The following is a 20,095-nucleotide window of genomic DNA, read 5'->3' as shown; positions in this document are numbered from 1 at the left end:
TATATATATATATATATATATATATTTTCCCGTATATATATATATATATATATATATATATATATATATATATATATATATATACGGGAAAATTTTCAACACAGGGAATTATTATCTAATCAAATGTTGTCACACGCTTTAGAAAAAATGCCTCACAATTGGGTTTATCAACATGATAATGACCCTAAACATACAGCTTTGACTGTAAAAAATTGGCTCATAAATAATAGCATAACGGTTTTGAAGTGGCCTGCCCAATCTCCCGACTTAAATCCAATCGAAAATTTATGGATTGAAGTTGAGCGACGCTTGGGAGGTCGCAAATTTCAAAAACCGGATGAACTTTTTCGAGCCGTACAGTATGAATGGGAGGCATTACCAAAACAGTTACTAGAAACTCTTGTAGAATCTATGCCAAGACGGTGCAAGGCCGCTATCGATTCTAAAGGCTATGCAACTAAATATTAATGTTTTTTTTTTTTTAGAATCTATTATTTGTTGATGTTAGTAAAATTATTCTTTTACGTTTGTATAATCGTTCACGTGGTTTTGTCGCGCAAAATATTTGATGCTTTTTGAACATTTAGATATGTTTAATTTTAAACAAATTATTAGAGAATACACTTTACACAGTCTTATAGAGCAAAAAACGCTCTATCCAACCATATATAGTATTAAACTACAAACTTATTTTAAAACATTGAAAATTTCATTAAAAAAAATTTGCAATCGTTCACGTAGTTTTGTCCGCAGCTGTATGTATGTATGTATATATATATATATATATATATATATATATATATATATATATATATATATATATATATATATATCAATCACATAAAATTCAGTTAGAACATATTGCCAATCTTGAGAAATAAAAATTATTAGCTATTTTGTCTTTAAATTGAAGTTATTAATTTATGCCAATTTATGCCAAAAAATCGCGTCTCAAAAACCATAGCGCACTCTCCAAAAAAGTTGTCACAAGCCTAATATTTTTAAGAACTTACGTATTTACTACAATTTAGTATTAAAGCTAGTCCACCGCTGTTATTTTTGACGTAACTTCAGTAATGATGTACAATCTTCGATGCTAGGAGTGACTCTTTTGAGCCAATTGAAATATTAATAAACTAATATTAATAATGAAATATTAATAAAATAAAAATAATATTAATAATATATTAATATTATTAATAATATTAATAAAATAAAAATATTAATAAAATATTAATAAAATAAAAATAAAAAAAATAATGAAATATTAATAAACTATTTTTATAAATTTTTAGTAATAAAATCATTATTTTTATAAATTCTATATTAATAATTCTAATAAATTTTTAGTAATAAAATCATTATTTTTATAAATTCTATATTAATAATTCTAATAAATTTTTAGTAATAAAATCATTATTTTTATAAATTCTATATTAATATTCTAATAAATTAACAAAATTATTGTTTTTATAAATTCCAACTCAACTTTAAAATTAGCTAAAACATTTATTTTGAACTTTAATTTTAGTTCTTTTAATTTATTTAATTTTAATTTATATAAAAAAACTTAAAACTTTATTTCTTTATGACAACCAAAAAAAGTCAAATCCGAAAAAAAATTCTTTCAAGGAACTTTTAAACATATGAAGTTAAATTTAGAAAAACTTAATAAACTTTCAAATTTACTAAAAGTAGCAATATTACAATATTACCAGTAAAAAACGCTTTAAAAAACAAAATATATTATAATTTATATTAACAATTTATAAATTGCGTTTGTTATATCTTGACATAATACAAAAATTACTAACACGCTTCGCACTTTAAAGACTTTTCTCTCATTTTTTGCTTGTTACTGAGAATTACACCGAGTGTGAACCGTAAAAGAGATTTAAATCGAACGACTCCCGAAGATAATTTGGTATGCGTGGTTTAGGCCGATTCACGTTGAACCTATTTTAAATAAAAATTTCAGACAAAATTTTTCATTTTTAAAAATTAATTGACCGGGATATAAGCCAAAATAAAAATGGCGTAGAACAACATCGTAGACACATATCAAAGACCAATATCTAAAATTATACTTTAACGATTTTTTATTTTTGTCAAATTGACAATCGGAGTTTGAGGTGAGACAACACACCGGAGGTTAGTTAATCATTCAGGATAGGGGATGTAACACACGGAAGATGAGATGAAACAATAAACTGATATGGCAAATACTTACCTTATTTTTCATTTCAATATATCTCCTTAAACCCTGTATATTAAATCAATCAATCATCTCATACCTAAAACAGTCAATGACCGCAAAGGGTTCTTATCATGAGTGGACTTGATGCATAATATTAGGCAATTGGAACAAATTCAACAACAACTAACCTACATTTTACAAAAATTATTTTGTTGTATTAAGCACTAACAAAGCACTTGTAATTAAAAAAAAAAGAAATCGAAATTCAGAAGAATTTAAATAAAGTCAAGTTTTTAATAAAATAAATTAAGCTTATTATCTTTCATGATTGTTCTGCTGACAATTTAGATTGTAACGCTCTATATAATTCTCATATAAACAGAAAATTCTTTTATAGAAAATCACAAATGTATCATTAAAGTAGGGTGTTGACTTTTGTTCCCTTTTATGAAACTTTTGAAACACTACAGCATTAGTGAATGAGTATTTATGTATATTAGTTGAATATACTTGTTATTTTATTTAATTTAAAAAAAAAGTCACCCACCGCACCAAACATATTTACTTAATTTTACATTAAAGTTAAGCTATTTGAAAAGATATATTATACTGGTATATATATCAATGTTATATTAGTATACATATCAAATAATTAATTACAAAACAGAATAAACACACACAATGCCGTGATTAGTATGTCCAAGCCGCCCCTCCCTTAAAAAAAAACCCTGTCATTAGGGCCTCTAAATAATAAAAAATTAGGGGTGGTGCAAATTTTATATGTTCAATAAAATAAAATTTTCAAAAATTAGGGGTGGGGGGTGCAAACTTTATATAGTCATAATTTTTGAACGCTAAAAGATTATAAGTCTATGAAATATAAAATTTATTAAATTATAAATTAAGTTGAGAAAAGTAAAAAAATATTTTATCAACTTGTTGCTCTCATGTTGGAAAATTTTGGTTACAAATGTCCATTTGTAACCAAAATTTCAGGGCTGTTTTGTTCTCAGGTTCCAATAATCGCATTTTTTTTGCCAAGCATCCTAATTTGACATAAGTATAAATATATGTTAGGAATTTACTCCTTGTCTGGAAGTTGAACAAAAATGTTGGATGTTGGAAGAAGAACAAAATATTGGAAGAAGAACATGTTGGAAAAGAACAAAAAATGCTGCATCCACCCCTGCCATGGGAAAAAAACGTCTTATCGGATCTAATAAGAATTTATACCAATAAAAATTTTAGACTTGAACCCCATTAAATTAAAGCACATAAGTTAAAAAATGTTTATAGTTATCAGTTTTGTCTTTTTTTTTGTTCGAAAATCCTATAGGTCCTATTTGGCTTTCTGGCTAGGGTGAATACTGATTCTGATACTATGGTAATTGAGACTTGTGGGGATGAATGTTTTGACACACCAATACCTGATGTAAAATCCAGAATAAAATATAAACTGATATAAACGCCATAATAAAAAAGTATTGCACAACTTTACCAGTTTTGAAACAATCAACAGCAGCAAACTTAAAAATATCCAAAAAAATTAAAAAATGAAAATTGGTGTCTGCATTTTGAAGGAAAATATTTTAAATATAATGAACACCAAATAGTGCTTCTGAATATTTTTACAAAGAAAGTAAAAATTTGCTGTTCTTGTTTTAATGATGGTAATTAAGAAAAAAAAGATTTTTAATGGATTGGTGAAACTATTGACTCTTTTGATTTATGGAATTGTATAAAATGATTATAAATAATACAACTTCTGTTAATACTGGTAAAAAAAATTGGTACAGTAACTAGACTACAAAAAAGATTGGTTTTGATAATTCACAGTTTTATGTCAACATCATGTTCTAGACAGAGTTTTGAAGTTGGTCATTGTTTCTGCATGTCCTGAAAAGTCTACCTCACCTAACTGCCTAACTTACACAACTCTTTTGTTAAATTCATTCTTGAAAAATTACAAAAATCTTGTTGTAGCATTCGATAATATTGGTCCTTCTTTAAACTGCAAAATTTTAGGATGGAGAGATGATTTTTAGAAATTACTTTTCTAAAATAAAAAAGATATGCTTTATATCGTTTTTATAAAGAAAATGGATATTTTCCTAAAATTATTTTTTTTAATACATTACCATCTCTTCACTGTGAAAGATGGAATTTGAACCTAGGTATTGTTAGGGATAATTGATCATTATATTTTTAAATTGAGCATAATTTTTTTAATTGAAACCATTGTTTATTGAAACTTTTATAATATGTATCAAGGGTTTTCAAATGTTACTTTTGTTTGAAATAACTATATTACTAGACACGTCATTAAAACCAAGTGATTTATTCTTTTTCATAAACCTTTTATAGTAACGGTTTTTTTTTTTTATCATTGTTTTCGTTGTTTCCCGAAAGTTATTCTTTTCGAAGAAAAGGTGGAAACTTTTTATATTTGGTCAAATATATCTAATCCTCCTTTATTTAAATTATAATCAAGAATAATCTGCAATTTTATGTCAGAATGTTTTGATAACTCCGCATGACGATGATATCTTCATAGCAGAATGACTAACTTTCACTTCCTAAGGACATACGATACTAAAGTTTTTGCTCTTGATGACTAAGCCCTATAGAATTTTTCATGTTCAATCAGGTAAAAACTCTGGACGAATTTATTTTTTATTATTTTATTGCCCTTTATCCCAACTGAACTTAACTAATTTTTCAAAAAGGTATCATGCGTTGTTACTGCGTTACTGTTGTTAAAAAGGTATCCATTCCAATGTTCTTCCAGTTCCTTTTTTCCCTTTAAAAAAATCATGAGCAACTTGTTGTCTTTGGGATTTTTTTTTTGGAAATTCCTCAGAATCACGAACAGTATTTCTGTATTCAAGGAGTATCTGGAACTAGAACAACATAATAATCTTTAGGCCATGTTATCTTTAAGTCATGTTTAGCCAGTTTGAATATTATGTCTAAATGAAAAGCAACCACGAAATAGAACCAGCTGTTTATTAACAGTTATATTTTTATGGTTTGGATTTATTTGAAAGTGTTTGCAACCAAATATCCAAAAACTATTTTTAAAAATATCCAAGAATAATCTCAATTTGTTTCTTGGATGAACTATATTCTTGGTTAGAACTATATTAAAGACTTTTGTGGGAAAAAAATTAAATAGCAATATTTAAGGAGTCTGTCATGCATATTGCAAAAGCTGTTAATCCTTGCTTCAATTTTATGACATTTTGTGCTGCAACTTTTTCAGAACTGTTAAATCTTTGTTTTCGCCATGCTTTATTACTTATTCCGCAATTTAAAGCATTTGTTGTATTACAAGCTGCTATGCAATCTTTCACACTTTATTAGTTTTAGCTGGAGACTTCCTTAGTTATATCTTTATGTATATTCCTCAATTTAATATCTGGTTTACAACTGATTTTTCCTTGACTATTTGTACCATGTTACTAGCTCCTCTAACTCTATCACGAGTTCTAAATGTTTTCTACTCTTTTTTTTTTATGTAAATTTACCTCCCGGAGGCAGAAATAGCCACTACAATCGAGGAGGCTACTTTAGTTGTGATTACAACCCTCTCTCAATTCAATAACTACAAAACACAAACCTTGACAAACAAAGCCACTGCGCAGAGAAACAAGTTGTGCACGGTATTACTAGGGACGTGATGGCAATCGAACTCGGAAATGAGACAAGCGATCTATAACTACTGTATTAACTCTAGATGCTGCAGAAATATCTATTTGAAAAACTTTATTAGACAATGATTCATTATTTTTATTGCAATCTGTAGTTACTGTGACTGCAATAAAAATAATGTATATATATTTATATATATATATATATAAGTATATATATATATATATACATTATTTTTATTGTTTTAAAATTTAAATTAAAGTTAATGTATATATATATATATATATATATATATATATATATATATATATATATATATATACACACACACACAAATGACTTACTATATGCAAATTTTTATATTACTTTGTAAAAATAAAGTTTATTTAATTTTTGTTTGGATGAAGTTGCTTTAGAGAGGATCAGTCAGTTATATCCCTATTATATGATTTAATATTTTAGTATTTAGTCATTTACTATTAGTTTTCAAATACAGTTCTTTATTATGCCTATGTAGATTGTTGTTAGTTGTATTTTTGTATACCTAATTCTTACATTTTATTAAATCACTCTTTTTTTCTGTAGACAAATTAGAACAAACAATCAGTAAGTTAAGTTTAGATTACTTTGGTTACTATATCATTTAAAATTATTTGTATGCTGTGTTAGTATTCCTTGTTAGCTTTGAATAAACGTTTTGATTTAAAATTGGAATTTAAGTGAGTACGGCCAGCAGATATGTAAGTTTTGTAGATTTATATATTTTTTAACATATAACTAATTGATACATCATTACAAATATAAACTTCAAATAAATGTTTTAATTTAAAACTAGCATTTAGGTGAATATGGCGAACAGATATGTAAGTTTTGTAGGTTTCAATATTTTAAAGTGTATAAATTATTAATACATCATTATAAAGATATTATAACTCGAAACAAGTGTATTTTAAAGTTAAAAAATATTCCATTCAATTTCCAACAAGTTTAATTTATTTTCTTTATCTTTAGCAAACCTTACTTCAAGAATTGGTAAGAAAATCCTTATATATATAAAATTGTTATATATATATATATATATATATATATATATATATATATATATATATATATATATATATATATATTAACTGTATATATATATATATACATACATGTATATATATGTATACATACATGTATATATATATGTGTATATATATATATATATATATATATATATATATATATATATATATATATAAATGACTCTTATGACCATATATATATATATATATATATATATATATATATATATATATATATATATATATATATATATATATATATATATATATATATATATATAAATAATCTCTTATGACCATGGATGGTCATAAAAGAGTGGTACTAAAATAAAAAATATGGATGGTACTCCACTCTCTTATGACCATGGATGCACCACTAATGTATCTTTTAATCTAGTGGAATATGTTTTTTACTTCTTTGTTGTTGTACTTTAAATATTCAATCAGATAATTCAAGAATTGAAACATTTTTTGATATTATAGTGCTAAAATATCGTCAACATATCTACTATGAGTTTTACATTCATCTCCCATATTTGGTGGCTGTCTGGTATGAATTTATTTTTGAATTTATTTCCAATTTCATTTTTAAATTTATTAGTCAAATTTTTGAATTTATTTCCATTTTTTTTGAATTTATTATTCAAATTTTGAAAACAGTAATTGCAATTTTTTTTTTAGGTAGGGGGGGGTATACGTCCCTTCCGTAATAGAAACACTACTTGTATACGTAAGATCTTGTATAACATAATTTTATATTGTAAACTAGTTTTACTCATTTTAGTAAAGATATAAATATTTATAAAACCAAGTCGTTTTTGATACTAGGGTGTATCAAACCATTACCACCACACCCACCTCTATTGCTAATATATACCTCTTATATATTTTGGTGGTTTACTATAAATTTAAAACAACTTTTTTGTATATTTATACTACTTATGTTTTTAAAAAAAACTTTTTTTCTGAAAAAAGTGTTCAGTTTCATACGGGCAATGGTGGTTTGGTGCCCCCTCTGTCCATCCGATACGCCCGGTGGTTAGAGTTTAGCATAAAGTTGTAGTCCACTCTTACACCTATCTTTTGACACCAAGATATTTGTATTTCGATAAGAATTGATAAAGAAATGACAATTTAAGTGAAGAAAAACATTATTTTGACCACAGTTTCTTCAACAAATCCCTATCTAGAAAAATCGGTACTTAAACCGTCATTCGATTTTGATATTTTTGATATCAATTTATTGATACTATAATGGATCAGGTGCAATACAGAAACATATTAAAGCAAAATTTTAAGTCATCTGCTCGAAAACTTCGGCTAGGATCTGATTTTACATTTCAGCAAGATAACGATCCCAAGCATAATGCCACTTAAACCAAGGAGTGGTTTGCTGAAATTAATGTTAAGGTCTTGGAATGGCCCGTACAATCACCGGACCTTAATCCCATTGAACATTTGTGGGAAATTTTAGACCGAAAAATTGGAGATCGGTCATTTTCCAAAAAAGATAACCTCAAAGTGGCAATTGAAGAAGCCTGGGAAAAGACTAAACAAAAAAAAAAAGATTACAAAAAAAACAAAATTTTTAGGTGAATCAATGCCCAGACGTCCAGAAACTGTAATCCAAGCAAAGGGAGGCCCAACAAAGTATTAAAATAATTGTTTTGCTATATAATAATTTATTATGAAACAAATAATGTGTTTGGTCGAATATTTTTTTGACAATAAAAAAACGACCTAAGTTCCTTTATTTTAAGACTGAAAACATTGTGACTCATTTTACATTAAAATAAAATCTATTTAAAAACATGTTCTTTTATTTTTACTAATCTTGAGTTTACCAAGTCTAAATTTACAAAAATACAGCACTTTTTTAGGAAAAATATTTAAAAAAATGTTTAGTCGCATAACTTTTTGAGACACTGCATGCCCACACCCACACACACACACACACACACACACACACACACACACACACACACACACACACACACACACACACACACACACACACACACACACACACACACACACAGATATATATATATATATATATATATATATATATATATATATATATATATATAACAAAAAGTAGTAAGCGAAGTTAACAGCAAACAATAAAAATGTTGTTAACCTATACTATTAATAACAAAACGAACAATTTATAATAGACAACTAAAATAATCTTGGCAAAAAAAAAAAAATTTAAGTAGCCAACACGAATGATAATTTGTCGAAAGTATTAAATATCGGAAAAAAAAATATATATATATATATATATTTACACATATATATACATACACATACACACATACATATACAAATACACATATATATATACACATACATACATGCATACTTATATATATATATATATATATATATATATATATATATATATATATATATATATATATATAAAAAATATATATATATATATATATAAATATATATATATATATATATACATACATATATACATACCGTAACATGGGGTTACTTTAATCCACATTATTGCAATTTTTAGATTTAACGATCAATTTTGCTTTATTTAAAATTTTTTTTCAATTTTTTTGTATTCAAAATATTTTTAAAGATATCAACCTTTAATTCGAGCTCATTGATTTATAAAATAAATTATTAACAGATATACTTTTTAGTTTTTCAAAATGTGGCATAATGTTACCCTGGGTTAGTGTTTCTTTAAGCCATGTATACTTGTTATGCTATTTTGTTTCATTTACTTACAAATTACTTAAGTAAATACCTTCATAATGTTAGAGCAAATTGCTCTTTAGTCTTCTAAATATTTTTTCCAGCAACAATGTTCCATGCTTTTTCATTGTTAACAACAACATTATCTAAAGTTTGTAAATTTTTGTTCTCTCTTTTTAAATGTTCTAAATGTTTAACTCGAGATAATAAGTTTTGAATGATTTCCTCTTTATCATCAAGCTTTTTTCTAGAATCTATACTTTTTGTTTAAATCTCTTACTGCTGCCATAACTCTTAATAGACCTTTTGCACAAATTTTAACAGATATTTTATAAATGTACTCTAGTTTTTTTGAAACAATGCTAGATTTATATTTGTTTAAAACTTTTTCAAAACTTCGTCCGCCATCTTAAAAGGGCGCGTTATCCCAAATATATACATATATATATATAATATATATAAATATATATATATATATATATAAATATATATATATATATATATATATATATATATATATATATAAATATATATATATATATATATATATATATATATATATATATATATATATATATATATATATATATATATATATATATGAGTAAATGTTCCAGGTAACAAAAGAAAAACTATTCAAACTAAGATGAGTAAAATATATTTATTAGTTAAATTTTGACAAATATTTAAAAATTTTTTCTCTAACACAGAAGGCCTTTCATATAAAATCTTCAGCTGTGTATGAGATTTACAAAACTATAAAAAAACTCTTTATATTGAACTTCCTATAAAAAGTTTAAAAAGGAAGTAATTAAAGTTTATATAAAAAACTATAATTAACAAAAATATAGCATAACTTGATACTTGTTGGTGAGGAAAATTTTAAAAGTAATGTGAAAATAATTACTTCCTGTTTATATGTTCATTGTATCATGTCCCTGTTTATGTAGGTGAGCTTCATAAATAAGAAGTAAATTCTCATTTGAGAGTTGTAACATTAGAGATAATTTAAAAAAAGGTTCATTTTTATGGCAATTGAAAACATGCTGATCAAATTTATCTGAACCAATACCTGATCTGCATGTGTAGATGTGTAGATTAGTTCTTAACCTTAGGTTATTAGTTTTACCAATGCATGTTGTTTTTCCATCACATCCATTACATGATAGAAAATAATTAATATTTTTTGAATTACATGATATTGAAGTTTTAATGTACCATACTTTACCAGATGATGTGGTATAATGGTTAACAAACTGAAGATACGTTGTACATAACTTACAACATTTTGATATGCATTTTAAAACATTGCATTCATCGTTAATAAAAACTGGTTTCTTATTAAAACCTAATGTACTGATGTGTCTTAAAATACTTTTTGGTTGGCGTTGTGATAGTACAATAGAAGTGTTTTCAAAAACTGATTTTAATTTATTGTCTAAAACAGATACTTTCAAAATACCATGTAGAGTAGTTAACAAATTTTCAAAATTAATATTTACAAAATTTGCAATTGCAAAAGGTATAATTTTGTTCTTTTCTCTTTTTTGAGGTGCTGGTCCCTGTAGTCGAGCTTTAAAAATTCCATTATTAATGATTTTTACTGGGTAATTGCATCGAACTAAAAATTGTTTTAGTTGTTCAAGTCTGATTTCCATTTTTGTTGGATTAGATACAAAACAAATGATCCGTTTAGCTAATGTAAAAGGTATACTTTCCTTTGTGTGTTTAGAGTGATGGCTTTTGTAATTTAGATAGTCATGGGAATTTGTAGGTTTATAAAAAATATCTGTTTCAATAATGTTGTTATCATGTAGAATAACTGTTATGTCTAAAAAGTTTAAAAATTGGTACTGTGTGGTTTTCGTGTATGAAATTTTAGATTGTTCTTCTGTATATTTGATATTGGGGTGTAAAGAATTGAGACACTTTAACAGCAAATTAACATTATTTGATTTTAATAAAGCGACAAAACCATCATCCATGTATCTTTTGAAATTGTTTTGAATATTCTCGCATTCACTTTGTTGAAGAATATTGGTAAAACTTTAGGAAATAATTTCACTTCTTCAAGATATCCTACTACTAAACAAGCATATGGTGGAGCCATTTTTGTTCCCATAGCTGTTCCGATTAGTTGATTGAAAAACTCATTATTGAAAGTAAAATTATTGTTATTTAAAATAAAATTCACGCTTTCTAAAACAAAAGCTTCCGAAAATAAAAGCTTCCACAAATCTGATAGGTATATCATCACGTAATTTACTTATCCAAAATTTAATTGCTTCCAAACCTAGTTCATGAGAAATACTAGTATAAAGATTAGAAATATCAACACTGTATAAAGTAGTATTTTGGTACTCCATATTATTAGGTAGTACTCTAATGAAATGCCAATCATCTTTGATATATGTTGTTAATTTTGGTACAAGAGGTGATGAGATTTTTTCAACAAGTTCACTAAGGCGCTGGGTAGGCGAAAAAGAATCTCCAAATATTGGTCTTCCATTTAGATCATTCGGGCATAAACATTCAATATATTCTTTATTAGATTCTTTTATAAAAATTTTTATTGCATTAGATTTGTGGATTTTTGGTTACACATAAAAATTGCTAGTTTTCTATTCATAGTTTTTGAGGTAAGTAATTTCTTTTTTTGTTAAACATTCTTCAAAATTTATCCACGTGATTTTTAAGTTTCTTAAAACATATTTCATCTGTGTTACTATCAACTTTTTTATATGTTTCAGTTAATAAATGGTCATGGTACACAAGTTTGTCTCTATAGTAAACTGCATCCATCAGAATTAAACAGCCTCTTTTATCACCAGATTTAATGATTATTTGATGTGAACATTTCCAGATTAGATTTATCTTTTACTAAGGATTTATCGCTGTATTCTTTACCATAAAATTGTTCATGGATGATCAATTTTCTTGTAAATTCTTTTAAATCGGGTTTCACTGAAAATAATTTATCTTTGGTTGTGGGAGTAAACTTAGGACCTTTGAGTAATAGAGATATTTGTAACATTGATAACTTTATTTTGGATAAATTTATAATTTTAGGAATTATTTTTTCATTTTTACTGCTCGTTGGGGTTTTAGTGGTTTTTTGATGGTAAATTATTATCAGATAGAGATGAATCATTAATTAGAAAAGTGCTTGATTGTTGTATTTGTTGCACAGTTTCAAAATCCTGAATGTCTGTTGCGTGTTGAATACTATTTGTTCTTTTATTGTTTCTTTCAGTTAACGATTTTATTTTTAGTTAGTCTCTTTCATATGCTTTTCTCATTCCTTCAATTTTATGGTCCCATTTTTTGTTGGTAAAATCAACATCTTTGTTCATATAAAGTATGAAAGTAGAGTGTTAATCTTCTTGTATTAGGTTTTCTGTGGTATAATTGTATATTGTTTCTTATATTTCAGCATCAATCATTTAAAGTTCAGATCCAAGTTTGTCATGGCAAATTCAAAGAACTTTACATTCAGACTGAAAATGTTGAAGATCTAGTTTGCGGCGTATGGATGTTTCTTCTTTGTATTTTATGTGAATATTATCATTTCGAAATTTGCATGGTATTTATAAATCTTCTTCTTCCATGCATTCAGTATAAATATCTAATAATATTTTGAGCAGTGATGTTGATTAAAAACTTTTTGACGTTTGTCTAAAAAGCATTTAATTGTTTACAATTTTCGCGAATAATTTTTTCTCTTTTTTCAAATAAAACATTGTCTTGCATAATCAATTCCTTCTCTTGTTTTTCAAAAAATCCTTTTACTGTATCTAATATTGCAGGTGTAATTGCCTCAATAATAGAAGGTAATAGTAAAACCAGTTGATCCATGATAACTTTTTGAAGAATGTTTTTTTATGTTCATCATTTAGTTGAAATTTTTATAAATAATTTTACTTTCAATAATGAGTTTTTCAATCAACTAATCCGAACAGCTATGGGAACAAAAATGGCTCCACCATATGCTTGTTTAGTAGTAGGATATCTTGAAGAAGTGAAATTATTTCCTAAAGTTTTACCAATATTCTTCAACAAAGTGAATGCGAGAATATTCAAAACAATTTCAAAAGATACATGGATGATGGTTTTGTCGCTTTATTAAAATCAAATAATGTTAATTTGCTGTTAAAGTGTCTCAATTCTTTACACCCCAATATCAAATATACAGAAGAACAATCTAAAATTTCATACACGAAAACCACACAGTACCAATTTTTAAACTTTTTAGACATAACAGTTATTCTACATGATAACAACATTATTGAAGCAGATATTTTTTATAAACCTACAAATTCCCATGACTATCTAAATTACAAAAGCCATCACTCTAAACACACAAAGGAAAGTATACCTTTTACATTAGCTAAACGGATCATTTGTTTTGTATCTAATCCAACAAAAATGGAAATCAGACTTGAACAACTAAAACAATTTTTAGTTCGATGCAATTACCCAGTAAAAATCATTAATAATGGAATTTTTAAAGCTCGACTACAGGGACCAGCACCTCAAAAAAGAGAAAAGAACAAAATTATACCTTTTGCAATTGCAAATTTTGTAAATATTAATTTTGAAAATTTGTTAACTACTCTACATGGTATTTTGAAAGTATCTGTTTTAGACAATAAATTAAAATCAGTTTTTGAAAACACTTCTATTGTACTATCACAACGCCAACCAAAAAGTATTTTAAGACACATCAGTACATTAGGTTTTAATAAGAAACCAGTTTTTATTAACGATGAATGCAATGTTTTAAAATGCATATCAAAATGTTGTAAGTTATGTACAACGTATCTTCAGTTTGTTAACCATTATACCACATCATCTGGTAAAGTATGGTACATTAAAACTTCAATATCATGTAATTCAAAAAATATTAATTATTTTCTATCATGTAATGGATGTGATGGAAAAACAACATGCATTGGTAAAACTAATAACCTAAGGTTAAGAACTAATCTACACATCTACACATGCAGATCAGGTATTGGTTCAGATAAATTTGATCAGCATGTTTTCAATTGCCATAAAAATGAACCTTTTTTTAAATTATCTCTAATGTTACAACTCTCAAATGAGAATTTACTTCTTATTTATGAAGCTCACCTACATAAACAGGGACATGATACAATGAACATATAAACAGGAAGTAATTATTTTCACATTACTTTTAAAATTTTCCTCACCAACAAGTATCAAGTTATGCTATATTTTTGTTAATTATAGTTTTTTATATAAACTTTAATTACTTCCTTTTTAAACTTTTTATAGGAAGTTCAATATAAAGAGTTTTTTTATAGTTTTGTAAATCTCATACACAGCTGAAGATTTTATATGAAAGGCCTTCTGTGTTAGAGAAAAAATTTTTAAATATTTGTCAAAATTTAACTAATAAATATATTTTACTCATCTTAGTTTGAATAGTTTTTCTTTTGTTACCTGGAACATTTACTCATATATATATATATATATATATATATATATATATATATATATATATATATATATATATATATATATATATATATATATATATTACTGCCAAAATTAACAGTATTTAAGATTATTGTAAACATATTTTATAATACCTATAAAAAACTATAATACCTCAATTCTGAAGGTGATGTTATAAAACCGATAGGTCTATAGTTTTTTGATGCTACAAAATCGATAGGGATATAGTTTTCTAAATAGAAAACAAAATTTATAAACAAAACAAGAAAATAAATTTAAAAATATTAGAAGATAGTGGTGTACTTATAATTAAATGGAAAAACACTTATGATTACATTTTTATACTTGTGATTTATGACCAAACTTTTATACGCATTTATACGCTATACGCTAGGAGTTAATGAAGCATTATTCGACCTGTTTTGTCATCGTTTTTTTTTAATCATTTATTTAAAAGAATCAAAAAAACGTTTTTTTTTTTTTTTTAATTATTTTAAAGTTTACATAAAATTATTTTATTTATAGTTTACATAAAACTTTTGTTTTACACTTTTTATTATAAATATTTTATTTAGAAATTAAACAAAAACTTTCCTTTTGCTGTATTTGTTTTTGTTTCTTTTATTTGTCATCAATACTCATCAACACTATTAGGTCAGTAGAGGTGTCTATTTTAGTCTGTTATAAAGTTAGAGTTGTTTTGATTCACCCCTAATTTACTATATATGTATATTTGTGTTCTGCCTGAACCTCTGATGCAGTGTTCACTTACCTGTAAGTTGCAATTTGTATGCTTGCGCTCAGTCTGAACCTATGGCGAGGTGTCCATTCACATTTAAGCTCTTCAGTGTTTATTCACCCATAAGTTACTAAATGTATGTTTTTTTTCTGTAAGAACCTTTAATGTGGTGTTTGCTCATACAAAAGTTACTACTGTATGTTTGTGTTCTGTTCGAATATCTGCTGTAGTGTTGAACCTCTGCTGTAGTGTTAGCTCAGTTGCCAACTAGTGATTCCAACTATATAACTTATGCTCACCTTTTCAGAATTCCTTTAGATTTAACATTTTTTCCTAATGCATTTTCAAAAGATCCTGTTTTATATATTTTTTAAAATACTTACAGCAATAACTTCTTTTATCTATTCCTCAACTATCATCGGAATCACTTAGCTACTAATATCATGTAACCTAGATCTACCTACCCCATGTCTTGCTGCCTTGTAGGGTTTGCTTTTTCAGGTAAACCCTCAGAGAAAAAAATTCAACATAAAATTCTTCTGCCTTTTTTTTTCTGCTTCTTGTGCCTGCTTGATACTGACTGCTGGTAACTTTATTGTTTGTCAACTAAATGGCTTAGCCCTTACACAACTAAACCTGCTGGTTCTTAAGCTCATAACTTCTGTATTTCTCAAATTCAAATAGTTAATTTTGTCACTCATTTTCCATACGACCTTAATCAATTACCTTTACATGTCTCTGACCCTAGCTTGTATTCAGTTTCTCCTTGATTTCTTTGATGTGGCTCCGCCCATACAATGTTCTCTATAATTCTTTTATCTCATACTTCTTTTTCAGACTTACCTTATATCATACTACTAACTACTTCTCTAATGTTGACAAGGGATTCTTTTTGGGATATTCTTCATGATGGTCCTTGGGCTGATGTCTTTTTCCGCTTTTATACGCAACCTCCTGAATCCAGGCAGATTTAAAAGCTTTTATTTCTTCTCATCAATTCCAAGTTAAGCCTCATTCTACTTAATGGTTATCACCTAGTTGTGCAGATGCTATATTTAATTGCAATCATTTTCTTTATTTTTTAAAAAGAACAAATTACTTAAGAACAAATGTCTTTTCATAGTTGCAAGAAATCAATGCAGAAAGGTGCTGTCTGATGATAAGCTCATTTATTCCCAGTTTACTAAATCTTGTATCTTATCTCAGAAATTAGGCTCAAGAGACTTTTGGATTTATAACAATGTCATTAACAAGTCGAATATTCTATTTCTAATCCATGGATATGATTTTGTTACCACTCCTAAGGATAAAGCAGAACTACTTGCAAAGAACTTACCCTTTAACTGGACTCATGAATTTAATGGCCACTTTCTTGTTGCTTTTTCAATTAAACAGGTTAACCCATTGTTAGACATCCAAAGGCTTCCATTGCTAACGTCATCTCTCAACTTAACTCTTCTAAAACTTGTGGTTCCGACAACACTCAAGTCAAAATTTTTAAACTCTTAAAATTCTCTCTAAACTATTTTATAATTAATTCACTGAATCTGCCATGTTTTTCTGCCTACTGGTAGAAAAAAATGGCATCTTAGGTCCTAATTTTTAAAAATTCTTGAGAACATGACCCTTCTAACTATTGTCTGATCAGCCTTCTCTCTACTGTGAGTAAGGTCTTTGAGTCCTTATACAACAAGTTTCAAACATCTTATCTTGAACCTAATAAGTTACTCTCTGACAATTATTATGGTTTTTGATCTTCTTATTCAACGGCTGACTTGCTAACTGCTGTGATTAAAGATTTTATTGTGCATTAGATGGAGATAACAAGGCAAGGGCTATTGCTCTAGACATTTTTAAAGTTTTCAATAAAGCTGGACTTCTTCAGAAGCTTGTTTAATATGGTGAATCTGGAAAAGTTTAAGATTATAAAATCATTTCTTTCTGACAACATTAATCATGTCATCGAAGGCCAACACTCTTCCTTATTTCCAGTAACTTCTGGGGTACCATAAGGATCTATCCTTGGTTATGCATTGCTTCTTATCTACATTAACGATCTTCCTGACAATCATACATCCAAAAAGGCTCTATTTGCTGATAACTTAACCTTATACTTCTGCCTCGACAATAACAGGTGATGCGGAAGTTATCGGACAAAATAAAAACGTCAATAACTTATTTATAAATAAAAAAACAAACTACTATTATATTTTTTTAAAATAAAGCATTTATCTTTTAATAAAAATATATTATTTTTTATATGAAAAAACACCACCATCTGCAATTGATTTCAATTTTGTTTTGACGCCTTTCATATGCGACTGTAAAAATTTTAAATCAATTTCTTGTAGTTTTAGTTTAATGCGATCAATCAAAACTCGCTCTGTTGAACCTTGCCAATCTCCCTTGTAAACCTTCTGTGCCAAATGTCCCCACAAATTTTCAATTGGTCGTGCTTGAGGCACATTTGGGGGATTGGATTCTTTATCAACGTAGTAGACATATTGGTCCATCCAATTTAGAGAATCTTTAGAATAATGAGAACTTGCTAAATCTGGCCAAAATAAATAGTTAAAGTCTTCATGATACTTGTGAATAAATGGAAGAAATCGTTTTTCTAAACATTCATTAATATAGATTGATGAATTGATCGCTACAGCCTTGGAAGTGCGAAACAATGGCTCGGACATACCACGGTCAGATATGGCTATCTACATTAATAATTTTTTTGGAAATTTCTTTTTTCCTATAAAACGAACACTTTCTGGACATGTCTTTTTGTTGTTTGTGTAGTATCCAGAATTTCCAGGCATGTTGTCCCCTGTAAAACAAAAGTATTTTTCGTCATCGATGACTAGAAGCAATTTTGTGTTATAGAGTTGGTTAACTAGTTTCCTGCTTCTTTTCTTTGCCTTTATTTATTGTTCTATAGTGTATTTTGGAGTCTTTTCACGTTTTCTATATTTAATATTCATTTTTTTTAACTGACGACCAATTGTCGATTGATTTACACCGAATTTAGTACCTATTTTTCTCTGACTGACCCCTTTTCAATTGTTGACAAGTCTCGTTAATTCAGCTTTTTTTTCTCTAGTCCAGGATGTTGGACAACCAGGGTGCTTTCAATCAGAAAACGATTGAACAGTTCCAAGTCTTTTTAGGTTAACATATATTGTACTTCAAGCAAATCCTTCCTTTTCAAAATGATTTACGATTTTTTTTTTTTTAATATTAGGTTTATTTACAAAAAACATTTTTAGTCGCTTTCGAAAAGATTCTCGTTTAGCTGCATTTAACCTCATTTTAAATAATTGTGTTTCAAATAATAAAATTTATATTTTATAGAACTTTCATGCCTACGCATAAAACCACAAAAACTAATTATTATGCTCAAATAATGAAATTAGGATTTGTCAGATAACTTCCGCATCACCCGTTAGTTTTCTCTTTTTAATCATTTAGAACAGATAACTAATCTATATTAATCTATATTAATCTGAACTCATTTCCTATTATTATTACTATCTCATGTGGCTAGTAAAACAATGATTTATGATAATAATTTTATGTAAATTTAAATATAAATTAATAAATTTAGGCATAACAGTAATACAAACACTGAATAATGAAATGGGAGTAAAAAATATTGGTAACACTGTTCAAATTACTTTAGGGAAGTCCCGAATTTTATACATGAACATATCTAGATTTGTAGGTTAAAATAACATATCTGTTGTTTCCTATCAATATATTTATATTAGCTTTTTTTTTATTTGGTTTTAGTAAGACTAATTAAAGGTAAGGTTAATTTAATGAAATATATAAAATAATTGTATAAATTTATTTTATAAATAGAAAGTATGGGTTGGGCAAAGCATTGTAGTGCAGAAAAGAGCAACTAATTATTAAATTAAAACAAGAAGGGAAAACATACAAACTTATTCAAGAGACATTAAGTTGTTCTCCTATGATGATTAGAAATGCTCTAAAATGGAAAAATGTAGGCAAAACAAGGGGCCGAAAACAAAAAACAACTGAACATGAAGACAGATTGATAAAATGTGCTGCTGTTGCCAATCCTTTTGTAACTTCCTGCCATATTAAAGAAGATTTAAATTTAAGCGTTTCTTTGAGAACAGTACGTAGGCGGTTAGTACAAAGTAAGTTAGTCGCCAGAAGCCCAAGAAAAGTTACCCTTTTGAAAAAAAGGCATGTGGTAGCAAGATTACATTTTTCAAA

The 20,095-nt window shown here is 26.9% G+C and overlaps 1 protein-coding gene across 4 annotated transcripts in view; it reads right to left on the bottom strand.

Annotated features, from left to right (window-relative positions):
- Window positions 1-1,719: 1,719 nt before the first annotated feature.
- Window positions 1,720-20,095, bottom strand: part of LOC124808428 (protein SFI1 homolog) — an 81,773-nt gene continuing 63,397 nt past the window's right edge. For all 4 annotated transcript variants that reach the window (XM_065794033.1, XM_065794031.1, XM_065794032.1 and 1 more), the window contains 2 exons: window positions 15,271-15,349; window positions 1,720-1,956 (listed from right to left, as the gene is read on the bottom strand). In XM_065794033.1, the coding sequence (XP_065650105.1) occupies window positions 1,866-1,956; window positions 15,271-15,349 (170 nt within the window). In that variant the 3' untranslated portion in view covers window positions 1,720-1,865. The remainder of the gene's footprint in view (window positions 1,957-15,270; window positions 15,350-20,095) is intronic.

This window comes from Hydra vulgaris, chromosome 03 (assembly GCF_038396675.1).
Source record: "Hydra vulgaris chromosome 03, alternate assembly HydraT2T_AEP".
NCBI lineage: Eukaryota > Metazoa > Cnidaria > Hydrozoa > Anthoathecata > Hydridae > Hydra > Hydra vulgaris.
This window is presented reverse-complemented; position numbering and strand designations above follow the sequence as displayed.